The following is a 27,940-nucleotide window of genomic DNA, read 5'->3' as shown; positions in this document are numbered from 1 at the left end:
TTTATAGAGCTCTCTCGTGTTGTGTGTTATAGGAGGACAAGGAGGGCCCATTTCTCCCACGTACGCCACGAAAATGTGAGAGGCCGGTGAAAATGAGCAATGAAATGATCTTGAAGGCCCTGACCGCCGGCAGCAACATTCCATTCGTCGACGAGGATGGCCTGCTACCGGCTGTCGACCATCAGCGCACCCGATCGAACGTCACGCGGCGAGAGTTCACGAAAGAGACGGTCGCTACGAGCCTAGGCACGAGATATGGCCAGAGCTTCACGACCTTCCGTTCGATAGCGCAACCGAGAGCCGATCAGGACGCCCAGTATAGAGGGGCAGCGGTTTCCGGCACGCAGAAGGGAGCAATGTTCAATCAGACGGGTCAAAAGGAATCGGCGCAGCATCGGCACGCTAAGCAATCGCCCGGCCCGAAGAGGAGCAAGAACGAAACGACTGAGGCCGGCCCGGAGAATCCTTTGCAGCGTTACGAAAATGCGGTGCTGAAGTACCAGAAACCGAAAGCTCGGCCGAAACGGCAGGCGAGCCGGGAACGCCAGCAACCGCAACAGCCGAACCTCGGTTACTCGAGCAGCGACGAGAGCGTGGTCAGGAATAAATCGAAGAGCATCAGCTCGATAGACACTCAGTCGGTGAACAACATCTTGGACGAGTACGAGGATCTAGATTACAGAAGATCCTCGGACCTGAGCGACGTCGGTAGCATCAACGTGACAAACTTCGAGGCTGTCATGATGGACCAGCAGAAGAAACAGCAACAACAACAGCAGCAACAGTTGCAGCAGCAAGACAAATCGAAACTCTTGACCACGAAGATACAACCAAAGTGTTCCCCGGTCCGGGAGAAACCTCAACCAGTTCTGAAAGTGAACCAGCAGACGCAAGTGAGGCAACGGTCTCGCGAGAGGCCGAAGGAATCCGTGAAACACGTTGCACCGTCGTCAACGGAGGACAATTCCCCGTCCCGGGTCTCGCCGGTGGCTTTGACGGTGGACGCGAGCCGCGGCAAAGTTCCGGAGGTGTTGCTACGCAAAGGGGAAGTTCAGAAAAGGGTGGACGAGTGGCTGAGCCAGGCGCAGAGCCAAAATTTCCCGGTCTCCCAGCGGGAGAAGCCGTTGACGAGGTCGAACAGCAGCGCCGATCAGAAGAGCCAGAGGCGGTACCGGCAGGACTCGCGTTCCCGATCGATCGACGAGGGACGGGACAAACTGAATGGGACTTCGTGCAGCTACGACGACCTTAGTCGCGCGGATAAGAAGATCGAGCGGAAAGTGGACAAGGTGAACGTCGGCGTGAACACCAGCCGGGGAACGTACAAAGAGTACCTGGCGCTGAAGAACAGGAGCAAGCAGCAAGATTACGGGTTCAGTTTGTCGAGCAACGCGATGCCCAGGACTAGGGACATCAGTCCGTCCACCGGGTCCAGGATTCCCCAGAGAGGCCCGCTCAGCTCGAGCTTCAGGTCCAGACGGTTGGAATCCAACAACGACGAAGGTCAAGCGGACAACGTCGCGGACACCGGACAGGTCTACCAGACTGACAGGAACTGCCGGGTCAGAGGCGCGACGGAGAGTCGGCTGACGAGTTTGGCGAAGACCAGAAACGAGTCCGATTATGGAAGGATATCTGGGGTAAGCGGCGCGGTTACCGGCAGCCCAACGGCGGCAGCATCGTCGTCGCCGTCGGTGATCCCCTGCAGGCGAGCCTCGTTCAAGCGATCGCAGAATCACGATCAAAGCGCGAGCGGCGCGACGAGACCGCTCGTTAAGGAAGAGACAGGCCAGCACAGGGCGAGGGGTGGGAGCAGCGGCGGGCCGAAGGGCCTGTCGAGTAACCTTGGTGACCAAGGCGAGCCGATCTCACCAAATAAGGACGGAGAAAGTAGGCGGCCGGCTCTCACGAGCGATTCACCGCGAGCCGGTGATAAAGCAACCGATGCTGCTGCCGCTGCCGCTGCCGTCGCTTCGACCGCCGCCTGTAAATCGATGGAAGGTTCGAGGAGCGGCGATCGACCCACACGAGACGTCGCGAGGATTACCGGGGAACCGGAGGCCAGGTACGCGGCCCGGCACCAGGACAAGAGAGAGAACAGAGCGGACCAGACGAGGCAGGAGGCTGTTTACGGTGCCGTTGGCGCGCGTGTCCGGACCCTCCAAGGTCAACAGGAGTCACGCGTCACGAGACCGAGGAATCCTCAGCCCAGCAGCGTGCCCGCAGAAGCTAGGAAGCCCCCGATTCTGCCCAGGCGGGAGTTGATCCCCTGCAGCCAGGAGATCGCGAGAACCGATCATCGGACGAAGAGTTCGCCGGTCCCGTCATCGCAATCCACCTTCAAGCCGAACAACTCCGCGTACGGTGGGCTGCAACAATTGAACGAGCAGAACACCGTCAAGTCGAAGGTGTCGGTTTGCCCGAGCGACTCGCCGCTCGGCAGATCGCATTATTCCTCGCCGAATCACGTGGAGAAGATTTACGAGCGCAGCCTGCAGCCCCAAGTGATTCACGCGGATGACCTCGAATCGCTGCTGCGTCCTTCTTTGCAGGTCTCCGCTTACGGCGAAGGAGGAGGAGCAGGAGCAGGAGGAGGAGGAGGAGGAGGAGGAGGAGGCAACGGTGGAGGTCGATCCGATTTCAAGTCGCCTTCCAAAGAAGTCGGGCTGTTGCAGCCGAACGTGGAGACCGAGGAGTACGAGGAGGAAGAAGAGGAGGAGGAGGACGAAGAAGAAGACGAGGAGGTTTACGAGCGAATCGGCGAGCTGCGGTACGAACACCTGGAGACCATCGAAGAGGACGATCAAAAGAGCGAGGCGTCCGTTTGCAGGTACCCCGAAATCGGGCTGGGCCAGTGCCTGAAGATCCAGCAGGCCTTGCCGAACGGACGGTCCAGGACTGGCGCGGAGAAAAGGAAGGAGTCCTCGATGTGCCAAAGGCGGGAGCAAACCGATCCCGCTAGGACGTTCGTCACGTTCCATTCGTCCGGCTCCCCTCAGGCCGCGAAACTCGGCCCGCAACAATCCCGAGTCGTCGGGACTGGTTCATTGGGGGTCACCAACGAGCAACAGGAGGAGAAGCAGCGAGACGCCGCGGAGCCGATCATGATCCTCGAGGACATGGAGGTGCTGTACGACTCCGAGAATCTGCTTGACAGAAGCCAGCCCTGTCACACGCGGGAGAATAGCAATCTGTCGACCGCGACGATCCCTCTGGACGAGCTGGAGAGTGAAAGGCAAGCGGCAAAGTTCAAGGCCGAGGAGGCTTGCGCTCGTCTGAACGCGGTGGCCGACCAGACCGTCGAATCCAGGTTTCAGAACGCGGGCGCGATCGAGGGCGCGGCCTTTAAACTCGACAGCGCGGCCGAGAACGAGAGAACGGTCTCCCGAGAGATCGACGACCGCGCCGCGGTGGTGAACGAAGTGTTGCTGAAGAACCTCCAGTTCAAGCAGGACCTGCCCAGAAAGGATTACCCGGAGCATGCCGTCGAATCGTTCAAGATCGAGAATGCCGGGCAACAGAAGCCTTCGATCGGCTTTCACAACGTCCTCTGCGACAATTACGAGAACGCGCGGGACGCGAGGTTCAAGGAGAACAAGGTGTACGTGACAAAGGAGGAAATGGAGCGGCAGAGGCTGATGGATCTGCTCAGGAAGGGGGACTACGATTCGGTGAAAGCGGTGAGTGATAACCGAACGTTTCTATGCTCTTTCTTCCGCGACGCTGATAAAGCGTTCCAGGGCGTCCCGGAGTCGATCATCGGGACGCGCGTTTCAGGATTCCGCGAATTACGACGGAACCGATCGAACGGTTCCGCGTCGGAGGCGGATAATCCGCGTCGGCGGGAGAAGAAGCGAGGAGAGTCGCGGTCCTCGCGCCTTCTCGCTGCTTTCTCCGTCGCGAGCGATATTTTCGAGGCCGCGTCCGCGCGCCTTCTGTCGTAAATTATGGCTTAAGCTCCGCCACGGTCGAGCTGTTCGCCGTTAATTGCACGGTGGCGAGCGAATTATACCTAGATAAACTTTATCGGGACCTGTATCTCAATTATAGTCGGGAACTCTAATTATAACGCCGTCCTCAGGTCGCGAATGCTGATCGAAAACACCGCGATTCCCGTAGAGATTGCTGCTGCTTTAAAAATCACTTGTACTGGTTTGATCCCCTCGTAAATGGCAACTACCTGTGTTATTGGGCATTAAGGCTCATTAGATTTGTTATTGCGACTCGCCAAGTGGTTCAGGGTAAATCAGCAAATGATTTGGACCAATCCGATTGCCGTACACGCGATTTCATCGGCTACAACGCGATAAATAGTTGGAGTGTAGGGTAACGCGAAAATAAAATCGATTTTCGTGCGTTTTCACGGATTTTCGCGGGTGGAACTCGCGGGACGTCACGGTGTTTCATAACCGGCAGTGTTAACTGGTCCGTTTTAATTCGATACGCGATTAAGCTTCATTGGAAAGATACGGCTGACAGCAAACCAATAATTACATTCGCCGTTGCCATCGATGCGTTGTGTCCCGCGTGCCGAGTCAGTGGTTCTTCCAGTAATTACAAGTCGGGATTAACCGGGCCACGTTCCATTTGCTCTTTATCTCGATCGCGTGTACACCGAACCGCCATTACGCGCGAGCCTCTTTTCCTGCGTTTCAACGTTTTGTCAACAGTGTTTCCGTGTTTCCCGTGCCCTGTAACCCTCCGTGTTCGAGCGGCATTAGAACTTCGCGAATTTCGGGAACGTGTGTCGACGCAGCGCGTCTCGAAGAGCCAACGTGTACTGCTACGTCGCTGAACATGTTAACGCGGTTTCCGGATCATTTCGTCTTCTTAATCCTCCCTATAGTTCAAATAATGTACATTGCTTTCTCAGTATTACCCCATTAACGTGATATTCAAACAAAAATCAATGAAATCTAAAACCAATAATCACAACACGTCCACATTTCTCACTTTTACACGACATTCGTATTTCTCCAATGAAAATCATTCGAAATAGCAACGACTTGGCAACACGTCGGTAACCTTCAATTCTCGTCATGCGAACAGTCGAATTTCCGAGGTATTATCCATACGCGGCCGCACTGTGCGGCGTGTACAAGAGTAACAGGAATTATTATCTACGAGGGTAGTAGATATCGTTCGCGGACGTCGTTGCTCGTGGTCGGTCTTCAAGGTGCGCACGATCCCGGGACACGACTTCGCGTAAGGTTGGCCGACGAGGGGCGGCCGGGGTCGGGGACGGGCGAAGAAGGAACGAAGAGGGCTGCACGATTTATGATTCAGCCGAGCTGGGAACCGAGCATTAGGTATGCGGTTCATAGTACGCTTTAACGCGCAAGAAAGACGCAATAAATTGTAGCACGCGTGCTAGCACGGCCCCGCGGAGCGCTAGACGGGCGAGGCGAGAGAGGCTCACCCTTAACGAGGTTTCCCGGCGTCGATTTTCTTTTTCCCTTTCGCTCCCTGTCTCAAGGACAGCGTAAATTAATTTTCGTCCGCCTCTGCCGCGGCGAGCCGCTCGAAACCGCCGCTCACCCCCGCGAGACGGAATTGTAATTTTCGGTCGTTAGGGGGGACCACGGGAATTATTATTCTATCGTTTCAGCGACACGCGACCGCGCGCCCGCGCGGATTGGACGCCGGCCAGGTCCCGCGGACACGTAGCCGCGCATAAAGATGCCATTCAACGCTGCAGGCGTTAATGGGACGGATTAATAAGTGGTTTTTCGTTGAACCGTTACGTCGCTCGTCGCTGGAACTCGGGATTCTTATACCGGGTGGGTCGGGGGACGTGGTGCAATCGGGAGAGTCGTTTAGCTCTGACTTTTTAATCGACGTTATTCCTCGTTTCATAACTTTGGAACGGACACGACTTTATATTGCGCGGAACAGTCTGCGCTCGAAGGTTTTCTCCCCTATACATAATATTCAATTTCAAATAAAGTAACGATAGAATTCCCGATACTGTCGCATAGAAATAGTACACGAATCGTAGGGTAGAACTGTTATATTTCAATATTTCATGTGTAATTATACTTTACAAAATGTGATATACCGAACACGGAGTTTTATGGGTTTCCTATATCAAAGGGGACGGTGACTTAGAGTTGCCTCTCGCGCGCGAAAGGTTAATAAATATGGTTATCAGGCATAGTATATTTTTGAAAGGAAGCGAAATATTATTTCTCTGCTGGCCGTATTAAGTCGCGGAGGAAACGCGAACGTCGTAAACGCGGAACACCTTGTTCTTTTATTAGCTATTAGCGATAAAGTCGCACGATAATGGGTTAGGTAACGCGATAAATCTTCCGTAGGAAAAAAATTCGGCAAAGAAATCGCGTTGTTCGAGCGCGTTGCGCCGTAGGTGTAGACACCTACTCGACGGTATCGCGTTTTTCAGGTACGCCGTATATCCGCGAGCTCAATTAACTTCCAACGAGCCGTCATCCCCAGACGCTCGATGAAACGCCTTCGTATTCTCTTATTTCCGGAGTTTTCAAAGAATTCGTGGCCAGTCAGCGGCAGGGTTCCAACCACCCCCGTCGCTCGTAATTTCGTCCATCGCTCCCTGTGAACGACGACGACGACGACGGGAGCCACGGGCCCAACGACTCGAGTTAATCGCGCGGTTTCCGGAATCCTGGAAAAACCTCCGCCGAACGTTCCCCAGAATGAAACGAGCAATTATAAAAAATACACCGACGAGTTTACATGTTCGTTGCGTATGTTCCGGAGAAAAATATTGCCGGACAAAAAGCTGGACGAGTTAAATATGAATTCCGGCGGGTAATTCATCGCAAACATTCCTAGTGTATCGCGATCCGGTGTGCAATATCAATAATAAAAACGATGCAACGCGCGAATTAAGAAGACCGTAACGCGAACCAACGCAGAGTGCAAACATATCGAAACGTTTAATTTCGAATTCAGCGAGCATTCTCTCGCCGTTGTAAATACAACTGAATTTCAAAGGTATACATAATATTTACGTTTATCAGGTTGAAAGCATTCCAATACCCTCCAGTTTTAGGTTAAATTAACGCAATATTCTCCATTTCAAACGCGAATTACAACACCTTTACAGGAGAAGTATCCACTCTACTTTGCACAACAAAAGTTGGGGAAACGTTAAACTCGCGCGCGGAAAATCCCGACGAGGTGTCCCAAGGTGTTACGATCGAGGAGCCGCGGTTAGCGCGATGAGAGGAGGAAACAGAATACCACGGATGGAGCGAGAATTTCGCAGGGTGGTCGACGATAAACGCCGGAACGGCCATTACTTTGACGGAGAAGGTGGCCGGCGGCGATCGAACCCGCGGGAAAATTCCCGGGAGGACGTAAACTCCGTGCGGCGCTCGTCATATTCGGCCGCGGATTGCGTCGGAGCGGTGTCCGCTCGTAAATTTCCGCGATCGAGGGACGCCGGGAGCACGCGGCCGCGGGCCCTCCCCCGCATCCGTATGCGGCGCCACGCGCACGTGCATTTCTGCACGTACGAGCTCATGCACGGGCCGTGTGCGGTTCCATATCGATGCGGGGACCGGTCCCGGCCGCGCATATCTGACCGACTGCACCGGGTCCTCGTCCTCTCCTCGGCCGTACTGTCCGCGCGCGCGGAGGAAGATACACCGCCCCCGCGACGAATTATGACTCGATTAATTCCGCCGTGATTCCCGCACGGTATCTCCGGTACACGCGCGACTGTGCCTAGATTACGTTCGAGCCGGGCGATGCCGAGGCTCGCGGGACATTGTATCTCGCCCGGCCGACGGAGAACTTTGCGAATTTCGGGACTATTGTTCCGATTAAACACGGGGACAATGACGCGTAATCGATGCATAAATTGGTTTATACGGAAAGGACAGTGGGCTCGGGGCTCCGGAGAAGTTTATACCGCTGGAAGTTTGCATATCGATTAGAGGAGGCCCGCAATTATACGGTGAACGATTGGTTTGCCAAATCGAACTTTATCGGGACGTTTACCTTGTGATCATTCGACTGGCGACTCCGAATCGACGATTCGACGCTGTCTGTGCAATCGAAACGCACCGGGACACAAAATTCAATGAAAGTAACCGGCTGTTAGCGGAACTAATTCGAAGCTGAAACGGGGAAGCTAGAAATTCGGGTTGCCGCGCGTAGTTAATTCTACTGGAAAGAGTGTTAGCGTGCCGGCTCGATTCGCCGAAGCCCAGGAATAATTTCGACGGACTGTAAAGTTCGTGTCGCGGAACTTTCGCCCGTGGAAGCCCGGCCGCGCTCGCGTCGATATTTCGTAAATCGTGCATGCGCCCTTACGAATTGATGCGCGCGAATATTCTCGGCCAGCTGTGCTCCCCCGGTCCGGATATTCGACGCGGATATTCGGGAGCCGGCGACTTACGGGCGTCGGTGAAGCTCGCGGCGTGGACACATCGATCTGCCGGCGGTCGATCGCGTTCGGGACACGTGTTGTCGCAGACAACGCCCTGTCCCCGACACCGCGCGCCTCGCGATTAATCCACCGGTGATTTCGACATTTGCGCTGTCGCTGAATTATACGCGGGCGCCGGTGTGCGCAGCTGCGCGTGCCTTCGCGCGAGCGAATCGATTATAGTTATCGTGGCACGGAGTTAGCGAATCAGGTACTCGGCTGATTGGCTCGGGCGTCCGTTACGAAATCACTTTAATGGAAGTACTATTAACCCCTTGCGTTCGAAAGTTTTTCGATTGGAATATTCAACGTTTACCGATAGGACGTGGACGACCTTCGAGAATAACCGATAACAAAGCAGAGAAGTTAATTTGCTTGAATATTTCGTATTGATGCGTTACGACAGGTTTAACGTGATATATGAGGCTTTATGGTTGTATCGAATCAAGTGGTGGTCGAGTCTTCGAGATCTTCGAAATTAGTAAGGGATCTAATATGGATCACTCAGATAATTTGCGAACAAAACTCATTTTAATCGCCAGAAATGAATATCTAGGGAATCGGAAAGGATACGTACAGGAATTTTCCACTTTGTCGAACTTCTGTTAACTTCTCTCCCTTCTTTTCGATTAGTTCCTATCACCAATGAAGTGTTTCCCACGATAACCGAAGCCATTAATTCTCCAGAATTTCGAAATGTTCCACATTAGGAGCAGTTCCATATTAACCGCCGTCGCCCTGTTCGTCCAGTAAATAAACAACAGATTCAAGATGCACTGGACTATTTCCAATCGCTGCGATATCAGCGATCATTACTCACTTCCGACTACAAAGAATCCTCCCGCCGGTGATTTTCCACCTAAACGGACTGACCGAGGCGATGAGGATCGCTCGCCGGCACGAATCGATTATGCTGATCGACGCGAGGAAACGAGCGAAGATGCCGCGCGATGATTATTTAATGGCGGCCCTAATGACACTGACCCCGCGGTAGAACCGCGAGGAATTTCACCGGTGGTTCAAGGAACCCGCGGCTAATTGAACGCGGATATTGAGCAGTAACGTCGTACCGTAAATATCGCGAGTCGTCGGCCACTCTCGAAGGCGGAACGGCTGAATGCCAATGAAGCGTGAAAGAATCCACGCCACGGGCGGGGGAGGAAGCGGGGGCCGGGAGGCGTCCGCAGGTGAAAGGAGACGCGCAGGTGTGGAAAGTCGAGGAAGAGAGGCGAAGACGGACGGTGTCTCGAATGACAGTGTCGATTTACTTATCTACTCGCGCGCGGATTAGCTCGAGTAATTTATTGGACATCGAATGCATCGTTCCGCGTCCATTAAATCGCTACCGTGCACGGCGTTCCATCGATTATCCGGCGATTCTTTTCAAAGAGCCTGACCCGGGCACCGACATTCGCGCGGCCGCGATCGCGCTGGCGGCCGGTCGAACTATATACCCGCGGTTTCGAAGCCCTTCCGTAAATTCCGCAGGCCGGCTCGCCCTGAATTACGCGGACCGGGTAACGGGTTTATGCACCGCGGGACGAAAAATCCTGCGCGCCCATTAACCGTTCGCGACGGCGTAATCCTTTTAAATATTTCGCGTTTTCCGAACCGCGCGCCTACCGAGAGAATGGAAATTATTCGGCCGGAATCCCGGCGGAACGTTCCATTATCAAATTTATACTTTTCTCGGGGAAACCCCCTTTAATCTTCGGCGCAAAACCAACCCGGCTTCCTCTGTGTTCTTCTGAAAAATTGATTCCCTTTTATTTCCCATCGAGTCCGCCGGGAAACCTGTTACATGATGATTCCCGGTTATACAATGATCACGCTGTTAATTGTTAATAACGTCCCGGTAAATTGGAACGAAGAGGGGAACGCCGTTGGAACGGCAAGAGGAATATCGTTACAACTTTTCGCTTCTCTGGTGACCCGTGCACTCGGCTTCGTTTTGTCTTCAAAGGCGTAATTGTATTGGGAGAGCCGTGCGAAGGGGAATCTTCGATCGTTCGAGTAACCGCAGAATCGTGAATCTACGGGTTATTCCATCGTACCCTTCGAATGTTCGATAACGCTCGTAAACATTCGTTTCGATCTGTTTAACATCGTGTTCGTGCCGCTTGTTGCATCGTTTATTCTATTGTTCCTGGAAAAATTGATGTTCGTTCATCCAGATCTTCGAAATGAAACGACAGTGTAGCGATGAAACATACGGGCACTGAATAATGTTTACAAATTTGAATATTTATAAACTCGAATTGACGCGTTTCGTCGGAAACCGAGTGTCAAGGGTTCTACCAACTGTCGAATACAATTAGTTGAAAGCACATAGGATCCGCGGTTCATTTCCGGATTCTAGAATGTCCCCATCGCGGAACAGAGCGCGCGAGTTATTTAGAAATTGTCTCGGCCGCACAAAGGGCTGACACTTGCACTGTCTCGAGAGCACTTGGGCCGGCACGCGCGTCCGGGGGCGTCGGGACGCGCCGGTTCATTGGTTTTCAACGGAGACAGCGCCGATACCGTGACAAAGCGGCCGAGGGTCGGGGCGTTCGCTGTCGTTTCCGTCGATAAAAGGATGGAAAATGCAGGCGGCAGACAGCCGAACGTTAAAAACAAATTTCGTGCTTACGATGAAAAGCAATTTTACACTTGCCCCCGACGCTTTCCAGGGGCTTCTCGAAAACGCGATGTAATTGCAGCACCGTTGGTTTCTGTCGAGGGTTGATATTCATTTGAAATTCGTTAATCAATTGCAGCGCGAACAATATGAAATTTAATCGTATCGGATGCGTTGTCGGATGCGTTTCCTCCGTTCGGCGAATCGCGTGCAATTTAATTGGTCGATATATTAGACTACCTGAAAGATACTCTCGTTTGTCCTTCAATATCACGCTCCATCGCGGTACAGGCAATAGGACGTATCTAACGAATAAATAAATGCACCGAGTCACTGCAGGAAATTACAAAGGAAGAGCGTGCTTTGATTACGCTCTATTTTATTATTAAAACGCAACAAGAAGAAACACGGTAAAAGAATCTGCATCGGCGATGCAATGGGGATGCATCTGGTTATTAACTTAAGTTTCCGAAGGGGTGTCGTTGTTTTTCTGGTGGTTAATACATGAAACCTTCCGTGTACGTGCGCGCTAGTAATCGTCCGTGGCGGGCCACACGTACAATCTGCATTAAGACGGTGAAAACGAGCCAGCGCTCGTACTCGATCCTCTCGTGTTGCCGGCGATGTATCGATTTCCATGGACGAAGACCTACGAGTTCGAGCGTGTTACGCGTATCCGGCGACGAACTCTGCCGCCGCATAAATTGCCCGATCCGCCGACACCGAGGCCCGAGCATGAAAATACAAACGACCGTCGTCGGGTTGTATCAGTTTCGCGTGGTTTATTGCAGTCGTAAAACCTAGAGTTGGGAACAATTCGACGACGGTCTACTCCCGTCCGTGTACCAACCAGTTTCGGAAGATGAGCCTGGGCTGATCGCCGGCCTGCGAACGTATCTCGGCTGAAATATGATTCTCGACTGGTTTTCGGCCGTTCATCAGCCTCGGTTTCGATGCGTCGATCGTATATCGTCTTCGCAACGTTCGTTCAACGCCCTCGGAGAGCGTACAGGATCCAGTTTTTTCAATAACGCAGCTTCCACGTCAGAATTCTTTTGGGGGATTGCTACGTTAGTCTGCGTAGAATAACAGAAAGGAGGAAATAAAGATGGATCCAGCGATATAAACGATTCCGGTGAAGACGACAGGTCGATCTATCAACGCGGCGCGCATTCCTTCGTTTCCCCGAGCAGAAAGATCCTTCCGGAGAATGCAGACCGTTCAGCTGTCCAAGCTGCCTCCTAAACAGCCTGTTTAGCCTGCTTAGTTTCCGTCAAGAATCCTCAGTTTCCCGGGACGCCGAAGCTTCTTGCGGCCGTGTTCCATACGGTCCAATCCTCCGGAGGATATTATGTGGTCTGTGGGAGGAATACCGTGGGGCAGCTCGTCGAACTCTCCCTGGAATGAGGGGACCGAGCACAGAAGTATCCGGCAATTGGGAGGTGCTAGGATATTGCATTCCATGTAGCAACTTGGCCGGTTTACTTCTACGTCCTCTCCAAGTCCTCGTCGCCTCTCCTTCTCCACTGCCCGCGGCTCGGGCGACACCTAGCCGGATCCAGACAGATGGATCTATGCTGGAAGGGTTAGGAGATGCTCCAGTTAACCCTTCCCGTGAACAGCCGTGTTTACGGTGTACCCAAAGCCTCTCCTGCTCGACTATCCCTCGGTTGTTCCACGCGTGCCTACCGCGTACGTGGGCTGTCCGCATTATGAGCTGTTTGCCAGGGCAAGTGAGCAAATGTCTCGAGGATTTGATTCCGTCGCGGTCAAACACGTATAATCGAGGCTATTAACAGCAGGGATCCGCTCTTCACCGAATTATACGCTCGTGATTCTAGCATAACTGTCGCTTGTCCAAGGAATATTTAACTGATTCATATGTAACTGATAAAATTAACTTCCACGGTCCACTTACGAAATCGGTTAACGAGGATCGACGCGGTTCCCATCAAAGTTATCTCAAACGTACGGTCTTCCGTAGAATTTCGAAGCCGCAGCCGCGCGTATAATGAACACGTGTTCCCAGTCTCGCATTCTCCCGGAAATACCAACCGTAATCACATCTCAGCCTGTGTTATTTCAAAATTTCCGACGTATTTCGAGATACCTTCGCGTCCGCGGAAGTTCCCTGTATCCGCGGTGCCTCGCCTCTCGCGGCTCGTCGTGTAACCTGAGTAAGATTACACCGGGAATGATAATCTTACGGACAGGTACGAATCGGACTCGGCTTCGTAACTTCGGTATCGTTATAGCGCCGAGCGTGTCTCCGATCGGCGCGAACGTCGACAGTACGGAAGTTGCCGTTCCCCAGCTGCTCTCTCGGTGTCCTCGGAAGGAACACGGTTCGTCCTTCGGAACCGCTCGCGAACTTCGCGGCGCAAAGTTTCGCGAACGTTTCCCGACGAAACTGGAAACACAGGCTTTTATCTGCGCGCGACTCCGCGCCGGTAAAGGACCGGAAGAGTTGAGATAAGAAGTCGGAAGGGAAACCGGGGAAAAAATATCGGAGGAACACGAAGGGAACCGGAGGAATGCATCGATACCTCCCCCACTCCTCTGTCGTTTCGTTTATTTCGCGATCCTGCTCCTCCGTCTCTTTCTCCTTTCTCTTTCACCGCCCCTCTTCGCCGCGTTCGCGTTTCATACTCGCCCGGCCTCGCTCCTCCGTCGCTTCGCCCCTCTCCCTTTGCCGCGTACCTGCGGTTTCTCGATCGCTTCGCGAGAAAGAGGAGCAGCGTATCTCTTGGAACCAGTTCGCCCTATAACCGACGTCTTTGCATCGACCGCGAAGCGAAACGAGAGCACTCTCCGGCTGAGTTGCAGCTGAAGAAACTGAGATTCGAAACGTCACGACCGCAGCCCCCGGAAGCCTCCCCCGAAATTCCCGGCGACTGGCCCCACCTCGCCCTCGGACGTCTCGCTGGGAACAATTTCGCGATGGGCGGAATGTACGCCAGCTTCGCCGAGCGTGACTCCTTCAATACGCACTGAATGGGATGTTGGATTAAAGGATAATCGTGCAAATGAAAGGGGTACGTATTAAATATTTGAGCGTTCCGCCGGGTTTCTTGAATATTCACGGAGTCGGATCCCTCTCTTTGACGAAGAGATACTCGTGTGCGCTGCCATTTATCGTAATTACATGTTTCTCAGAATTCATATCCGCACGGGAGATTGCGAGACTGGGGAAAATGAAATCTGGTTCATTCATTGATATCAGTTTCAGTGGATTGAAGACGCTTTGCTGCTTTCAGGAGCAAATGGAATTCAGTGGACGTTTTTGGATTCGTTCCCTATGAAACTGTTGCTGAATAGTTTATTTGTTTTCACGCGAAAGTAGATCTCGCTGTACCGTTCGGACGGAAAGTAACATCGATACCATGGTCCGATAGTAGAAGGCAGAAGCAAACAGGGTCGGAAACGGGAGTTCTTTATCGGCCGAATACAGGCGAGCCGATGCCAATTTTCACGCGGGTCCACGGTCTGCCGGAAAGTGGATTTTCCTTTACCCCGTGACCCGTCCCATTGTATAACGTAACTCGAAAAATTCCAGTCGGGACTCCGAAATTGACCGTGGAGCGTACAGCTATTTTCGGTTTCGACTATTGTACAGGGGATTTTGTACACCGGTGCTCTCTAAACCGGCAAATACGTTCGCCCCCCTTAAATCCCGAGTTCCGTGACATTGCGCTCGATAATCTCGGCCACCTGTATCCAGATTATCCACGCCACGTGCCCACGTGTCCGTCGGGAATTCGATTTCCCCGCAGGAAATCGCTCGAAAAACGTTTCACGAGGGTCGCGCGTGTCGGACATCGCCATATGTCAGCGTTTCCTAAATTAAATATCAAGTAAAGAGTGCCGGTTGTCAAAAATAGAATAATCATTCGGTAAAGCATCGGAGATGTTACATCATCGTGCGAATAAACGTAGAAATCTAATACTGAACAGATTTTCTGCTCAATCCTCTTACTTTATAATGTAACAGCTATGCATTGGACATTATTTATCCGCTTCTTCTCTTCCTTTTCTCAGCCAATAGCCACATTCGCGCCGTAAATTACGACAGGATTCGATAAAGCGAAACGTGTCTTTAATCACTCCTAAGAACCACAAGATTTTCCGTCGAATCCAATATATGGGCTGAGCCGTGAAAAAGTCCGGCAAAAAGAAGCCGACTCGCGATACGAAAAAGTTTGGGAAAGGCTGCCATATGGCGCTCCTGGCGTTTCCGATTGGCTGATCAAGGGGGTTAGCGTCTCGGGAAGATCTCGTCGCTGTCAGCATCGTCGCCGGGCTATCGACGGAGCTCCGGAGCGTTTCATTAAAAATCCCCCAGCCCCCGAGCGTGTTCGTCCCATTACTCGGATTCCGGTCGGCCAATCTGAACAGAGACAGCGTCGCGAACGTAAGAATATTTGAATTCCCGGAGTAGCGATCTAAATACCTCCCGTTGCTGGTTGACGGGCCGCGTGCACCGCGCCTCGTTCATGGCCCGATCGATAGACGGGAAAGTCGACGAAATTCGAAACCGATTTTCTCCGCGAGAAACCCGCCAGCCACCATCCATCCTCGAAACTTTCCCGTCGCCTGTGTACAAGGCGAAAGTTGCTCGGGGGAACTCGGTTTTGCATAGGGAGAAGCGTATCGTCGACGTAACGCACCCCGCCGCCGTCGTAAAGTAAAGCTGCGCGTCTGAACCGACGAACGAGCGATCGAGGATAGCTCACTTGGTGTTCCCCCTTTTCTCTCGCCACCTATGCTTTCCGCCGGCTCCGGGACACTTTACGGTGACTAATGCGGCAGCGTACACGCGGACGAGGAACGTCGATAAATTACAGTTCGCGCGATCGCGAAGGGAATAATAGAATATGGCGTTAAGGGATGATCGGATTAAACTGAACCTCGGATGAATCGGTGACAACGCGTCAGCGACTTTCGCGTATAACCGGCGATACAGAGATATTCTGTACGCGAAAAGCAGTCCATTAACCCGTTGCTCCGGAGATTGATTTTACGTAGCGGAAGTAAAATTTGTTCGTTAATCCGAGGAATGTCATCTATATTTCATACGGGAATATTGGATATATCCAGTGAGAAATGCCGGAGTGCAAGGGGTTAATAATGATTCGTTCGCGGAAGGTAATTTATATGGAAACTCTAACCCAGATCCTTCAGTTCCCGTTTCCTCGGGCAAACAGCTACGACTTTATGGAACCTTTATGGTCGCCGGTTCAGTAATTAATTCCCGGAGTTAATAAAACCGACGTTACAGATGCACCTGTTAGATTCCTTAGACGAACCGGTAACGGAAAACGAGCGCGTTACAAAAGGAAAGCGTCGACGGGGGATATCTCGTCTTCGAATCGCGCGGCGCGTGATCGTCCAGGAAACGGGGGCGGATCGAGCGGGATCGATTAACGGTCGAGTTGCACAGGGAAACGAATGACGCAGTTTGGAACATCTGTCGTGTTAGCTCGTCGCGACGCCATCTGCAGCCTCGCGAGCATCAACCGGAGCCCAATAAGGCGGACGAGAAATAAATTCTTTCGTCGTGCGGCTCGCGAGATTGCGCTGGTTAAATTACCTGGGAAAAATAAAGAGAGCGTCACGGCAGAACGGACAAAGAGGAGACTCTGTAGACAAGGGAACGGAAAATCGAGTCTGACCGGAGTTTATTTACAGGCGGCCCTTAAATCTCGGAGCTCCGTACGGGGACGCGTGCGCGCGTTACAAGAGAATTCCATTCTTGCCGGTGTCGTGCCCGGCTGTAAATAATTTCCGAAGATCCCGAGGAATTCCTCGAGCGGCCGGGCGAGACGCGAATTCATCTGAATTCACGACGACGACGCGGCGATCTGTAATATTTCTCTCGTCGGACGCTGCCACGGCGACATATTTTCCCGCGGCGGCTATCCCCTCACCCTCCCTCTCCCTCTCTCTCTCTCTTTCTCCCTGCAGTCTGTCCGCCCACGCTTCCCTCGACTGCGACAACGCCGGCGAACGGCTGGCCGGCCCGTTTTTATCCTTCGTTTCCGTTTTATCCGAACGTAAGCAGTTGTTTAATAATGAATAATGCATGGAGGGGATAATGGATCAGGAGGAAAACGCGCGCGTGGCGGCGGCGACGATGAAAGAGCCTGTTTAAAAAGGGTTCGCAATTTCCTGAAGTGGCCCGCTCCTCGTCTCCAGCGTATTCCCAGCGGCGCGTGTTCTTCCTCTCGTGTGCAGCTGGCACACTTCGCTGCACGTTCTCGCTTCTTTAAGCGAACTTTATTAGAACGCCCGATCCGTAAGAATCGAAGGAACCGGCGGGAACTATCCGGCCGAGGGTGAAACCCGCGCCGTGCGATTGAATCTCCTGATCGCCGTTTTAATTAATCGGAAGGGACGTTGCCATCCCGAACGGAGATTTCGTTTCAGAAGCTCTCCCGTTCAATTCCGTCGAACAGAGAGCGTCGGTGTCTTTGATATTTCACGTTTCTCCCGCGTCCCCGCCTCTCGGCCTCGTTCCTATCTGCCGTAGCGGAGGAAACGAACGATCCTCGGTGCGCAATAAGAAACCAAAAAGGTAGCAGTTTTTTTCCGGCGGCGAACTTATCGCGAGAACAGGGTGTTCGCGAACGATCCTCTTACACCCCCGTAGCCTGCCCCCGTCTAATTCATCCGCCGGCTTAAGGGGATTAAAGCAACGGTAATAAGAGCGGTGTACGCGAATCCGCGGCGGTCTTAAATTCCTTTCGCCCTCTTCCCGTCGCGCAGCGGCCTGGATGAAGATCGGTGCAAGAAGCGAATAAGGGAAATTCTTATCTCGGGGGGCGCCGGATCGGCCGGGGAGAACCGCCGCGCCGCGTGTAGGGTTAATTAGTATTTATCGCGAGTATAAGCCGGGAGATTGGCTGGCGGGAGTGAGGCGGCCCGGTCTCTCGAGCGGGATCCCGGGGCTGAATTTTATCGCGCAAGTTTCCTCGTGCCGGCAACTTTATCCCGTCCCGTATCGTGACACATTTTTCACGGCGGTTGCGTTTCCTCGGGGAAAGGCGATCGCGATAACGAAGGCCGGCCTAACCGCCGCGGCGTCAGAAGTTCACGGGCGAGAGGCGTAAATTCCGCGAGTAAATTGAAAACTCTCGACGAAAGCCGACGAAACGTCCGCGGGACGGGCGGCCACCGGGGCAACCGACGGCATCATTCGGGTTTACAGGTCTGTATCGCGCAGCGGCCGCCGCGGCGAGAGCGGCGAGCCCCGAAAAATCGTTGATTTACGCGCGACGCTTCGGAAAGTCGGGGGGGATCGGTTCGCTTCTGATTTATTCGGAAAATTTGGCCGCGACCGTGCTTCTGCGGTGAAATCCTCCGCCGCTTTTTTCCGCGTTTCGAACAATGCGCGCGGCCATTTTTCCGCCCGACGAAAGAGCCGTTTCGCGGCTATTGTTGCCCGCCGGAATAGAAACAAAGCAAAACGGCCGCGGAGAGTCGAGGCCGAAGATTTAAGGTGAGACGCCGAGTTTATTATCGCCGCCCGGTATACCCCGAAATCAGGGCAGTTCATCGTCGGAACGGTTTCCTGTAGGATCCTTTAATCTTCGAGATACGCGCGTACCAGCCCGTGAGGTCGTTTGTCGTATCCTTCGCGCCGCGGGGGTGGGAAGTTAAACTTCAACATCCTATCTTTCACCGGCGGTGCACGCCGGCTCTTTTTTCCGAAGTGGTCGCGCGGGGGTGGCTCGTCGCGGCGCGAACAATGGCCGCCATTAATCTTCATGGTGCGTCATAAACCGCGAAATAAAACCGTCAGCGTGGCGGTTGCGTGCGTGCGGGCGGGCGGCCGCGAAACTTTTATCGGTGAACGGAGTTCGAATTCGCGCCTCGCGATCCTATTTCCTGGTTGCGGCCGTTTCTCGCGCGCTGCAGCGATTCGACGGACAGGGAGGAACGTCGCGGGGCTGCTGCTAATTTCCGCAGTCGGAGTTGCCGGGAATATTGGTCGTTTCAGATTTAACGAGCGTCGCGGGAAGGTGGCCGTTGACGATCAGATAAATCCTTGGACGCGCGCGGAAGAGGATAAAGTTGGGAAACAAGCGAAGATGAAGGTAGGAAACACTGAGAGAAAGGGAAAGCGACGTTAGGTTCGTCGCGTTGCCTCGCGACTTTTTCCGCGATGGTTATCGGGCTCGCGATACGCTCCCGTAATTCCGTTCGTGACATCTTTCAACGCTGCAACGTTCGCCGCTTTTTTTCTCGTTTCTCCGTGCCTAGCCGATTTTCGAGTGGACATTGCCATGGACTCCGCGATTCTTTCTAGCCCGATCCCGGAGATCGCGGACCGTATTTAGAGCGGGTTCGTAAATCACTGAATCCGTACGACGGCGACGTTATCCCGCTGGAAGGGAGATCGGCACACTGTCAGGCGCACAGAGTTATCGCTCACCATAAATACGTACGTATCTTTATCCCGTTTATATTCCGAGGCACCGTGCTCGACTCCGGCGGATTCCGTTCGCGAGCTCGCGCGTCAATGGGATACGGTGGACATTATACACGAGCGTGACTCCGGTTGGCGTGAAACCGTGGGAGAACGCGACGGCGGGAGGAACTGGAGCCGTTCGGCGAGCGTGTAACGATTCAAAAGGAAGGATCTAGTCGGCCGTCCTTTCAGACCGGGATATCGGGCCAGAGGAACGTTTACCGCGGTGAAATTACTATTGTGGGAATTCACGCGCGCTCCGGCTTTCGGGCCAGCGCGTTTCCCTTCCATCCTTTTCGTCGCGCTTCTTTTCAGTTTCTTATTAACCGGGATATAAACAGAATTATATCGAGGTAAATGGCTCTATTCATGGCCACATTTCCGTTCCGACCACTCGCTTCTCTCTCTCGTGTTATTAAAAGCTGCGAACAAACGTTCCTCTTAAATGCTCTTTGCCGTTAAGTCGTGCATTATTGTCTGCTCGTCGAGTTTACCGATACTTGGAGTTAACAGAAAAGTTTCAAGCTTTATTTAAACTTTCCTTCGGATTCTATACTATACTCCGGGATACTCTGCGACTACAATGAATCTTCATGCAATTTTACGCAACCATTCTTATGATGTTTATCGTCCCGAAAGCAATCGTTACGTGATCAATCTCATAGAGTTTTCGAGTAAAAAAGGTTCGACAGACGAAATATCGATTTACCGAGGTTTTACGGAGACTTTCGATTATATGTAAGTGTAAATTTCGAGGCGAAGAGGTTTCCGTGTTATAGAGGTTTCACTGTGGCAGTAGCACAGAAACAAGGAAACAACTCGCTGCACCGAACAAACAGAGTGGCCATCGTTTTTCCGCGGCGGTTGCACGGCTGTCGTAGGTATATACACCAGTTGCATTTCCGGCGGTAGTCGCGCGTCCGCGAGACGCGGTCCACGGCGAACCAATTCGGAAATTGGTACGTGCTCGCAGGCAGAACACACGGGCGACCCCCGGCGCAGCTTAATAAAGTTTCCGCGGCAGTGGTTTCGACTAGACTTAATTAGCTGCTGGCTCGTGCTCCCCGGGACCGCTCCCTCTCATCTTGGACTCCTCTTGTTGCTCGCGACGCTGCCAACCGGCACGGTTTACGTCGACTTTCTGGCTTCCGTCGAGCCGTGCCGTGACACCGCTTCCCTTTGTCCTAATTGAAGACGCGGGACCGGTAGCGCCGAGTTCCCAGTTGAAATTACACGTACGCTTCGAATCGAGATGCGGCTGCCTCGCTTTCCACGATCGGAACCGTACAAATTGAGAAGATTTGCAAATTTAGTTTCTATTTTCGTTCGAAGCGACCGTGTTTCCCCGCGCCTTTCAGTTAGACGCGGCACTGGAAACGTTTCCGAGCGACAGCTTCGAGGCGAAATTAATTAGTCCCTGTAATTAACCCGGCCGCAAACGCCACGGTTTGCTCGCCGGCGCACAATCGAGATTAATTGTCTTACCGTCAACCGTATCGAGGGAAATTGTTCCTCCGCGAGCCTTTCGTTTCGCCGACGATTCCCGCGGCGCGTTTGATCACGGCAGACCCGAGTTCCGCGGAGAAGATCCTTCAGCTGTTCGCCGGATCCTCGCGCATCGTCCGACGGAAGCCAGACTCTCGCGTAGACGCATGGAACGACGGAAACTTCGCCCGTGAACGATCTCCGATAACCACCTGCCGCCAGGCTTGCCAGTCTGAATTTTTTAAAGCTGAATCTCTTGGAGGTCGGCCCGAACGGAGCCGATATTAATAAACGCCAGAATCGTTGCCGTACACGATCTATCCGGCTCGATTTAACCGTCTATCTTCGAAGTAATTTCCTGCCGAAAGCTGCTTCGCCCGGTGTGCCTCTATCGATCAGAATTGTCGCGAGACGGTGGCAAGAGGAGGACGATACTTTTCTCCGCGTATCTTGATACCCTGCGAGCTTTAGGGTCACGATATCCCGGCCGAGGATACCCAGGGAAATGGGGCAAGGGTCGAAGTGGCGGCCGATAGATAGGCCTCCGAGAAAATGGGGTATCGCGAGACGTCATCGAAACTGTCGTAATAACGTGCTCCCGATGTCTGGGAAAATGGACTTTTCGGGCTGGTCGTCGTTTTGTTACTTGACACGCCGCACACGCTGCCGGAAATCGACTTCGACTCGTTCCGCGAATGGATTGCTTGGCTGGCGCACTCAATTTCTGCGCTGCCACCGAACCAATCGTATCGGCGTTATTTCTCGTCGCTGTTTCAAAGGTCAATTACTCGAACTTATGATATCTCGACGGGTTGACAAGTTGGGAAGGGAGGGAGGCTCTCTAAAACTCATCGAATTAAATGCCGGCAATGAAGAGGTCGTGCAACACCGTCGAAATGATTCTACGAGCAGCCAGTAAAATCTGTTGAACGTTCCCCAGGCGAAAATCTAGACGCGTTCTCATGTTTTATTCCGCCGGCGACTCGATTGTTTCTCCATTAACGGGTATCGCTCGCGATCGGAATCGCCGTGAAATCCCCGCTCGCTATTTCTCGGCGGTGCTAAGCGAGAATCGCGCGACCCATTAAACGGCACGCTCTCGTGAATCGTCCGCCGTCGCTTCGACGCGTCTCGCCTCGCTGCCGAAGATGCACGACGCGACCGCGCGAACAATGAGTTGCCCGTCCCCTTCTCCGCCATCCGTCGATGCAAATTCCGGCGAGCATACACGCGTCGATAATATCTTTCTATCGTCGCTTTGTCTTTGGGTCAACCGGGGAGTACACGAATTGAATCTTTATCGTGTTCCCGCGTGTACAATATTATTAACGAACTTCGAGTCGAGTACTGGTGGTAATAAATTTCTGTGGGATTCCATTTCTTGCTGGAAGTGGTTACCATTCGGTTGCTCGTGACACGTTCTTCTCGACCGCGTAGAAGAAACAAATCGCACGCTCGAATTTAAATAATTACTCATACGGCTTGCGCATTTTCGACGGTACGCCAGTCCGACTCGAGCACGAGCGTTAAGGGGTTAATGCTCGGGCACCCGTCGCGTCAGCGTATCGCGCGTCAGTCATTTCCATAATAATATTAATACAGACCGGCACGCGGCCGACAATCCTGTTTACCCATTGTTCTCGCGAAACAACACGCGATAGATCTCGTTTCCGCGGTGTTTCCATTAAACGGCAATGATCCGCGCGCGGCGACGATTATCGAGTGATCCTATTCAGAACCGGTCTCGGCAGAATTGGGGCGCGGACACCGGCGGCGCTCGCTTTCGCGCGATACAGCCGGGCCGAAACGAGTGGCGCAACTTTGTGAAAAGCTGCGATAAGTCACGCCTATTGTCGGCGATCCGCGAGCGAATTCTCGCTCCGCGAACGGCTCGTCGATGAACGGACCGGTTTTTCATCGGGAGAGTATTAGACTGCGGATATTTATGAAAATTCCCAGGGGTGCGAGCACAACGAGCCGTTAATTCCCGAATCGAATCTTCTATTTCGTCGGTTTCTTGAAACCGCCTATGTCGATCTTTTGCATTTAAAAGTTCTTCGCTGGAAGTATTCGATATCTACAACCTTAACCCTTCACAGACAAACGTCACTTTGGCAAGATGAAATTCTTATACTTGTAAGACGCGAAGAAATGATTTAATTAGTCAAACAAGAGATCAGCACGTAGCTTTCTCATTCTATTAATCTATTGATATCTAATTTAGCTTGATCCGCTGAAGGTTTCACAGATTTCAGTGAATCTTCGAGGAGTTAATCTCCTATACAATAAGACACCGAGACATCGAATGATCGTTGCCTATCGAAGTTACGGTGAGTCTTCCGTCGAGTAACCATGATACTCGATGACTCCGGAATTCCAGAAAACCTGCGCCGATGCACGACGAATCCCCGGATAAGAGCGCGCAGAATTACGATAATAGGAGACGCTCGTTCGGATCCGAATAGTGGACGGTGGATGATCGAGAGCGGCGCGGGATGCGCCCGTAATGCGGCCGTAACGGCCGCGAACAACGGACGGAGAGGAGAAAGGCGGACAGGGGATATCGTTTGTCTGGAGGCGCGCGGAGGGGAGCAATATTCACGGTTTACGTGCAATTTCTGGTTTCGTCAGCCGTGGCCGTGGAGTGCAAAAAAATTCGCCGCCGCGCGACGGTGAATTATCACGCTTATCTGTGCCGTCGCGTACACTGGAATTTCCGGTAAAAGCCGGCCGGTGCTCCTCGCCGTGCCGAGGAGATGCGGAGAGTTATGTGCCGGCGATAATATGTTCGCGTCACGTGCAACGGAAGTCGGAAGTCGTTCCTCCGGCGTTCGCCGCGGAGCGGCGACCATCCTGATTGCAAAAAGCGCGATACACGCCGCCGGTTTCGGCTCGAATAATTACCGGTGTCTTGCGAGTGTTTTTCGCCGGGCCTGCTGGGAGCGTGTTAAGGGGCCGTGTTCCGGGTAGAACGGTGCCAGATTGCAGAACACGTTGGTACTCCGCGGAAATATCTGCTTAAAGACACCGGCGTCCCCTCCGGCAACGTATTAATCCGTCTATCGCGGGATGAGTCGACTCTGTTTGCGCTCGTAGAGCCTCCAGGCTGTAGACACACCCTGCACCTTCGATCAATCGGTGGAACTATTGAAAGCAGCGTTTAATCCTTAACCTGATAGCTTGCGAACAATAGTACATTGGTCCTGAGACAATCGGATCACTGCAAAATCGCGAACAATCGTTCTACGCGATCGCTCCACTGTGTTCCGCGCAATTCTTAAGTCTTTCAGCTACGCAGAATGTTGCGTCAACGTATAGGAAAGTATATTGAAACTATCGGAATGAACTGAATTGAACCAATCTAAAGAATCATATTTATATAATATAAGACTAACGGAAGATGTGATTGCTGAATTAGAATTCACTCGCGTCTTCTAAGCGAGCTTCGCTGCAATTATTCTCGAGAACACTCTAGGGCTGCTTATGGGAGTTAACAATACACCGAAACCAAATGTTTCGGTTGAACAGTTGCCAAGGGGTTAGCTCTAGGTCGAGAGACCTCTATCGTACATCCTGTTGTCCCGAGTAAAGTTGATGTTCGTTGACACAGATCTTAGAAATTGGGAGTTCGAAAGTGTACCGTTCAGACGCGTGTCCTTGCGACTAGCTTCGAAATGTGTGCTCGATTATAACGGGCGAATGATTCGTCTTTTGATAACAAAGTTCATCGTCTCTATCGACGAAACCCAAACGAGCCTCTATCGCGGGCAAGCCGCTAGTGCTCCGTTCAAAGCGAATTCACTGGCAGCGACAGGGTTGAAGCATCAACGAACCGAGAGCTGCGCGGCTCGCTGGAACCGGCCATGCCACGCGCACCTGAACCAATGAACGTATCGTACATCACGCTCGGTTCGATACGCAAGCTGGATGATCGCGGCCGGCCGTGCGTCCGCACGTGCACGCAGCGCACCGTGAAAGCGTCGAGATGACGTATGCCGTCCCGCGCGCACAGCCGAGTACCTGGTTGTCGACCTGAAAGTGCTTGAATTATTTCCGGACGTGTGACGCGATTGTCAACACTTGATCCGCGGCTGGGTTACGCACGCGTTCTTCTTTGCAGCTCGGTCGGCTTGTCGCACTTCGAAGGAACTTGAACTACAATGAACGTGGTGGTATACTCGGCCAGACTTTACGCTGGCAAGAGTCGCGAATCCTGAATGCAACATTTCGAGAGCCGCGATTAGACAGATGTTTTAACCCTTTGCGCTCGAGAATATTTTTAAATATCAATTATACGTTTCGCAACTAACATAAAGGAATACCTTGCTTAAATTAAATAACAGAACTATTTTATTTCGATGTTCCATGCGTTGATGTATTACAGAAAAATTTAATACCGAATTTGAAATTTTATCATTTTCAAACGGTTAATTTCGTAATATTTAAACGTCACGGTCTTGCGCAATATCACAAGTTGGGCCATGAGTAATTATATGAATGATTAGTATTCCATTGAGTAGAATTTTCATCGAGTTATTTAAAATTTCCTCACTCTCGATATACTCGAAATACGTAGATCTTTCTTTTCATCGGATTGTATGTTATTATGAATTTTTACTTTTCGCATTAAAGAGTTTCTTTGTGTTAACGACATTCCGGCCTTCATTCGAGAGAGCCGTATTGAACGCATAGGAGAACAGTTTAGCTAAGTCTACACTATAGCAACACAAATCAGGACCTAAATGTTGCAATTATAAAGCGGTGGTATCGATTCGATCCCAGGAAACGAAGATGAGCATGGCGGACGTGGAAAGCAGCGAAGGAAAAAGAATATTTCGTTACCCGTAGATTAAGCGTTAAGTCCGTTGAGCGTCGCCTCGGTCCTCGGGCTCTGCTCCACTTTTCCTTGGTGCACCGACTTCAGGGAAACCCTTCGAGCTCGCCTTCTTAAACTTCCCCCGTAACTCGATTCGCTCGCGGTAGAGGCAGCCTGGAAAGGGTTTCGCCTACCGCGCAAGGCGAAGGGACGTTATCCGAATTCCGCTGAACTCTCTTGTTCCCGAACGCAGACGATCCTTGGGAACTTCTCGCCGGGATTTGTATTTTTAGGGAACTCAGATAGCCGCTGAACCTGCGTGGTGACCGTGCAGTAACGGCAGACTTCGCGAAGATATCACGGATCGTTTGAACTTCGTTACTTAAGGTTCAGAGAAGAAGGAAAACCACTGTTCGCGGTATCCAAGCGGAGCAGATTCGATAGAATTCGTTGGATTTCCGGAGTAGGTCGGTGATTTTCAGCTTTGCCATCGGAAAAAGCAACTTTTAATCACCGCGATCGATCGAAGACTCTCGAGGAACGTTCCCGTCCGCGCGATTCACTTGCAAAAACCCCCTCGGAACGCGTGAGCAAATGTTTGCCGGGGGCGTCGAACAGCACGCAGGGATTCTCGATTTGTCCGACATTTATCGCGCACCGATTCCGATATTAAGCAAACATTTATACGATTTCCGTGCCGTTTCCCGGGATGCGCGGACGTATCCAATCCCCCCCCACGACCACAAACAGAAACAATTCGTTCGCCGTGTCTGCGCGGCGTCGATCGATCGTCAAACATTTGCAAAACAGGCGAAACGGGTCGCGCGGGTTGTTCAGCTGTCGGAAGAGACGTCATTGGTTCCGGTGGATCGTCGGTGGTTACCGTTCCCTTTAAGTTCCGCTGTCTCCGTGAGAATTCCGTCGAGTTCCTAAGACGACGGACGGATAAATATTGAGCAGCTACCGAGAGAATCGACCGAGACACAGTCACGATCGGGCCGTCGTCGTTGAATCGACGGCGATAATGCCGCCTCCTTTTGATCCCCTTTGCTTGCCTCGTTCTCCGTCATCGGCGGCAACCGTGACAACTCTTCGGAACAGAGGGAGCAGGAGAATATTTGCCGATGAAGTTCCGGAAAGGTATTCACGACGGAATTGACTTTTACGGCGGCGTTGCGCCTTCGCCTTCCCGAGTTGCCAGCGAGGGTAGCTTTAACGCGGAGAATGCTGCCTATTTAGCGCTGCCGAACCTTCACTCATCAAAATCCTGCAAAGTCAACTATTACGCGGGTAGAAAGCAATTTCTCGCTAAGTCTAATGTCTCCGAGGTAGCCATTACCGATCAAGCTTCAGTTTCACAGAACGGTACGCCTTTCCATTAGCCTACGTTCAGGAAATGACTCTCAAGAAATGACTCTCAGTAACCGTTACATTAGATATAACAAAATTGCAAAGTGTTATATATAACATCAACTCTCGTACAATGCATCTACATGTGAGATACTTACATAAAACAACTTTGTCTCTTAATCTCCTACGTCCGATTAGTTCGTTTCAAATAATGTCCATGTCTCACAGAGAACTGTCAAATGTTTCCAGTTTCTAGACTTCCGGGTGCAAAGGGTTAAACTCGAAAATGTTACTAATCTTTCACGGCCAATCACTCGTTCTTTCGAATAAACATGTAACTACGTTCCATTTCGCTTCGGTTCTTTATTCCGACATGCATCAGCTGCATTTCCCCTATACCGCTCGGTGGTTGATTCTGTTGCACGCCCCGCGAGAGATTTTTCAAGCTAAATCCGGCAGTGAACCGGTTAAGAAATGTACACTGTAAGGAACGTTCCATTTCCTTCGGGATAACCCGTGACGCCGCAAATCTCGGCGAACAGAAGTTATCGCGGCGGCCACAGTCGTCCCGTCATCGGTCCTGACAACCTGCCACGGCGAGGGGAAGGCCCGGGGAGGAGGGAAGCGATTCGCGGAGCGGTCGTTGGGGGCGTCGTTCCAAGGAAAACGCTCGAGGGTGTCGTAAAGCTGTTGCGGGGCGGCCGACCCTCGTCCCGCGGGACGGCGAAGGGTCGGCAGACCGCTTCGCAGTTATTCGCGCGAGCTTTATTTACTCTTCTCGCT

The 27,940-nt window shown here is 52.3% G+C and overlaps 1 protein-coding gene across 6 annotated transcripts in view; it reads left to right on the top strand.

Moving 5' to 3' along the window:
- The window catches only part of LOC116432655 (uncharacterized), a 213,890-nt gene that overhangs the window by 22,132 nt on the left and 163,818 nt on the right, over positions 1 to 27,940 (top strand). For all 6 annotated transcript variants that reach the window (XM_076369722.1, XM_076369721.1, XM_076369723.1 and 3 more), the window contains exon 3: positions 33 to 3,680. In XM_076369722.1, coding sequence (XP_076225837.1) covers positions 93 to 3,680 — 3,588 coding nt within the window. In that variant the 5' untranslated portion in view covers positions 33 to 92. The remainder of the gene's footprint in view (positions 1 to 32; positions 3,681 to 27,940) is intronic.

This window comes from Nomia melanderi, chromosome 8, assembly GCF_051020985.1.
Source record: "Nomia melanderi isolate GNS246 chromosome 8, iyNomMela1, whole genome shotgun sequence".
Taxonomy (NCBI): Eukaryota; Metazoa; Arthropoda; class Insecta; order Hymenoptera; family Halictidae; genus Nomia; species Nomia melanderi.
This window is presented reverse-complemented; position numbering and strand designations above follow the sequence as displayed.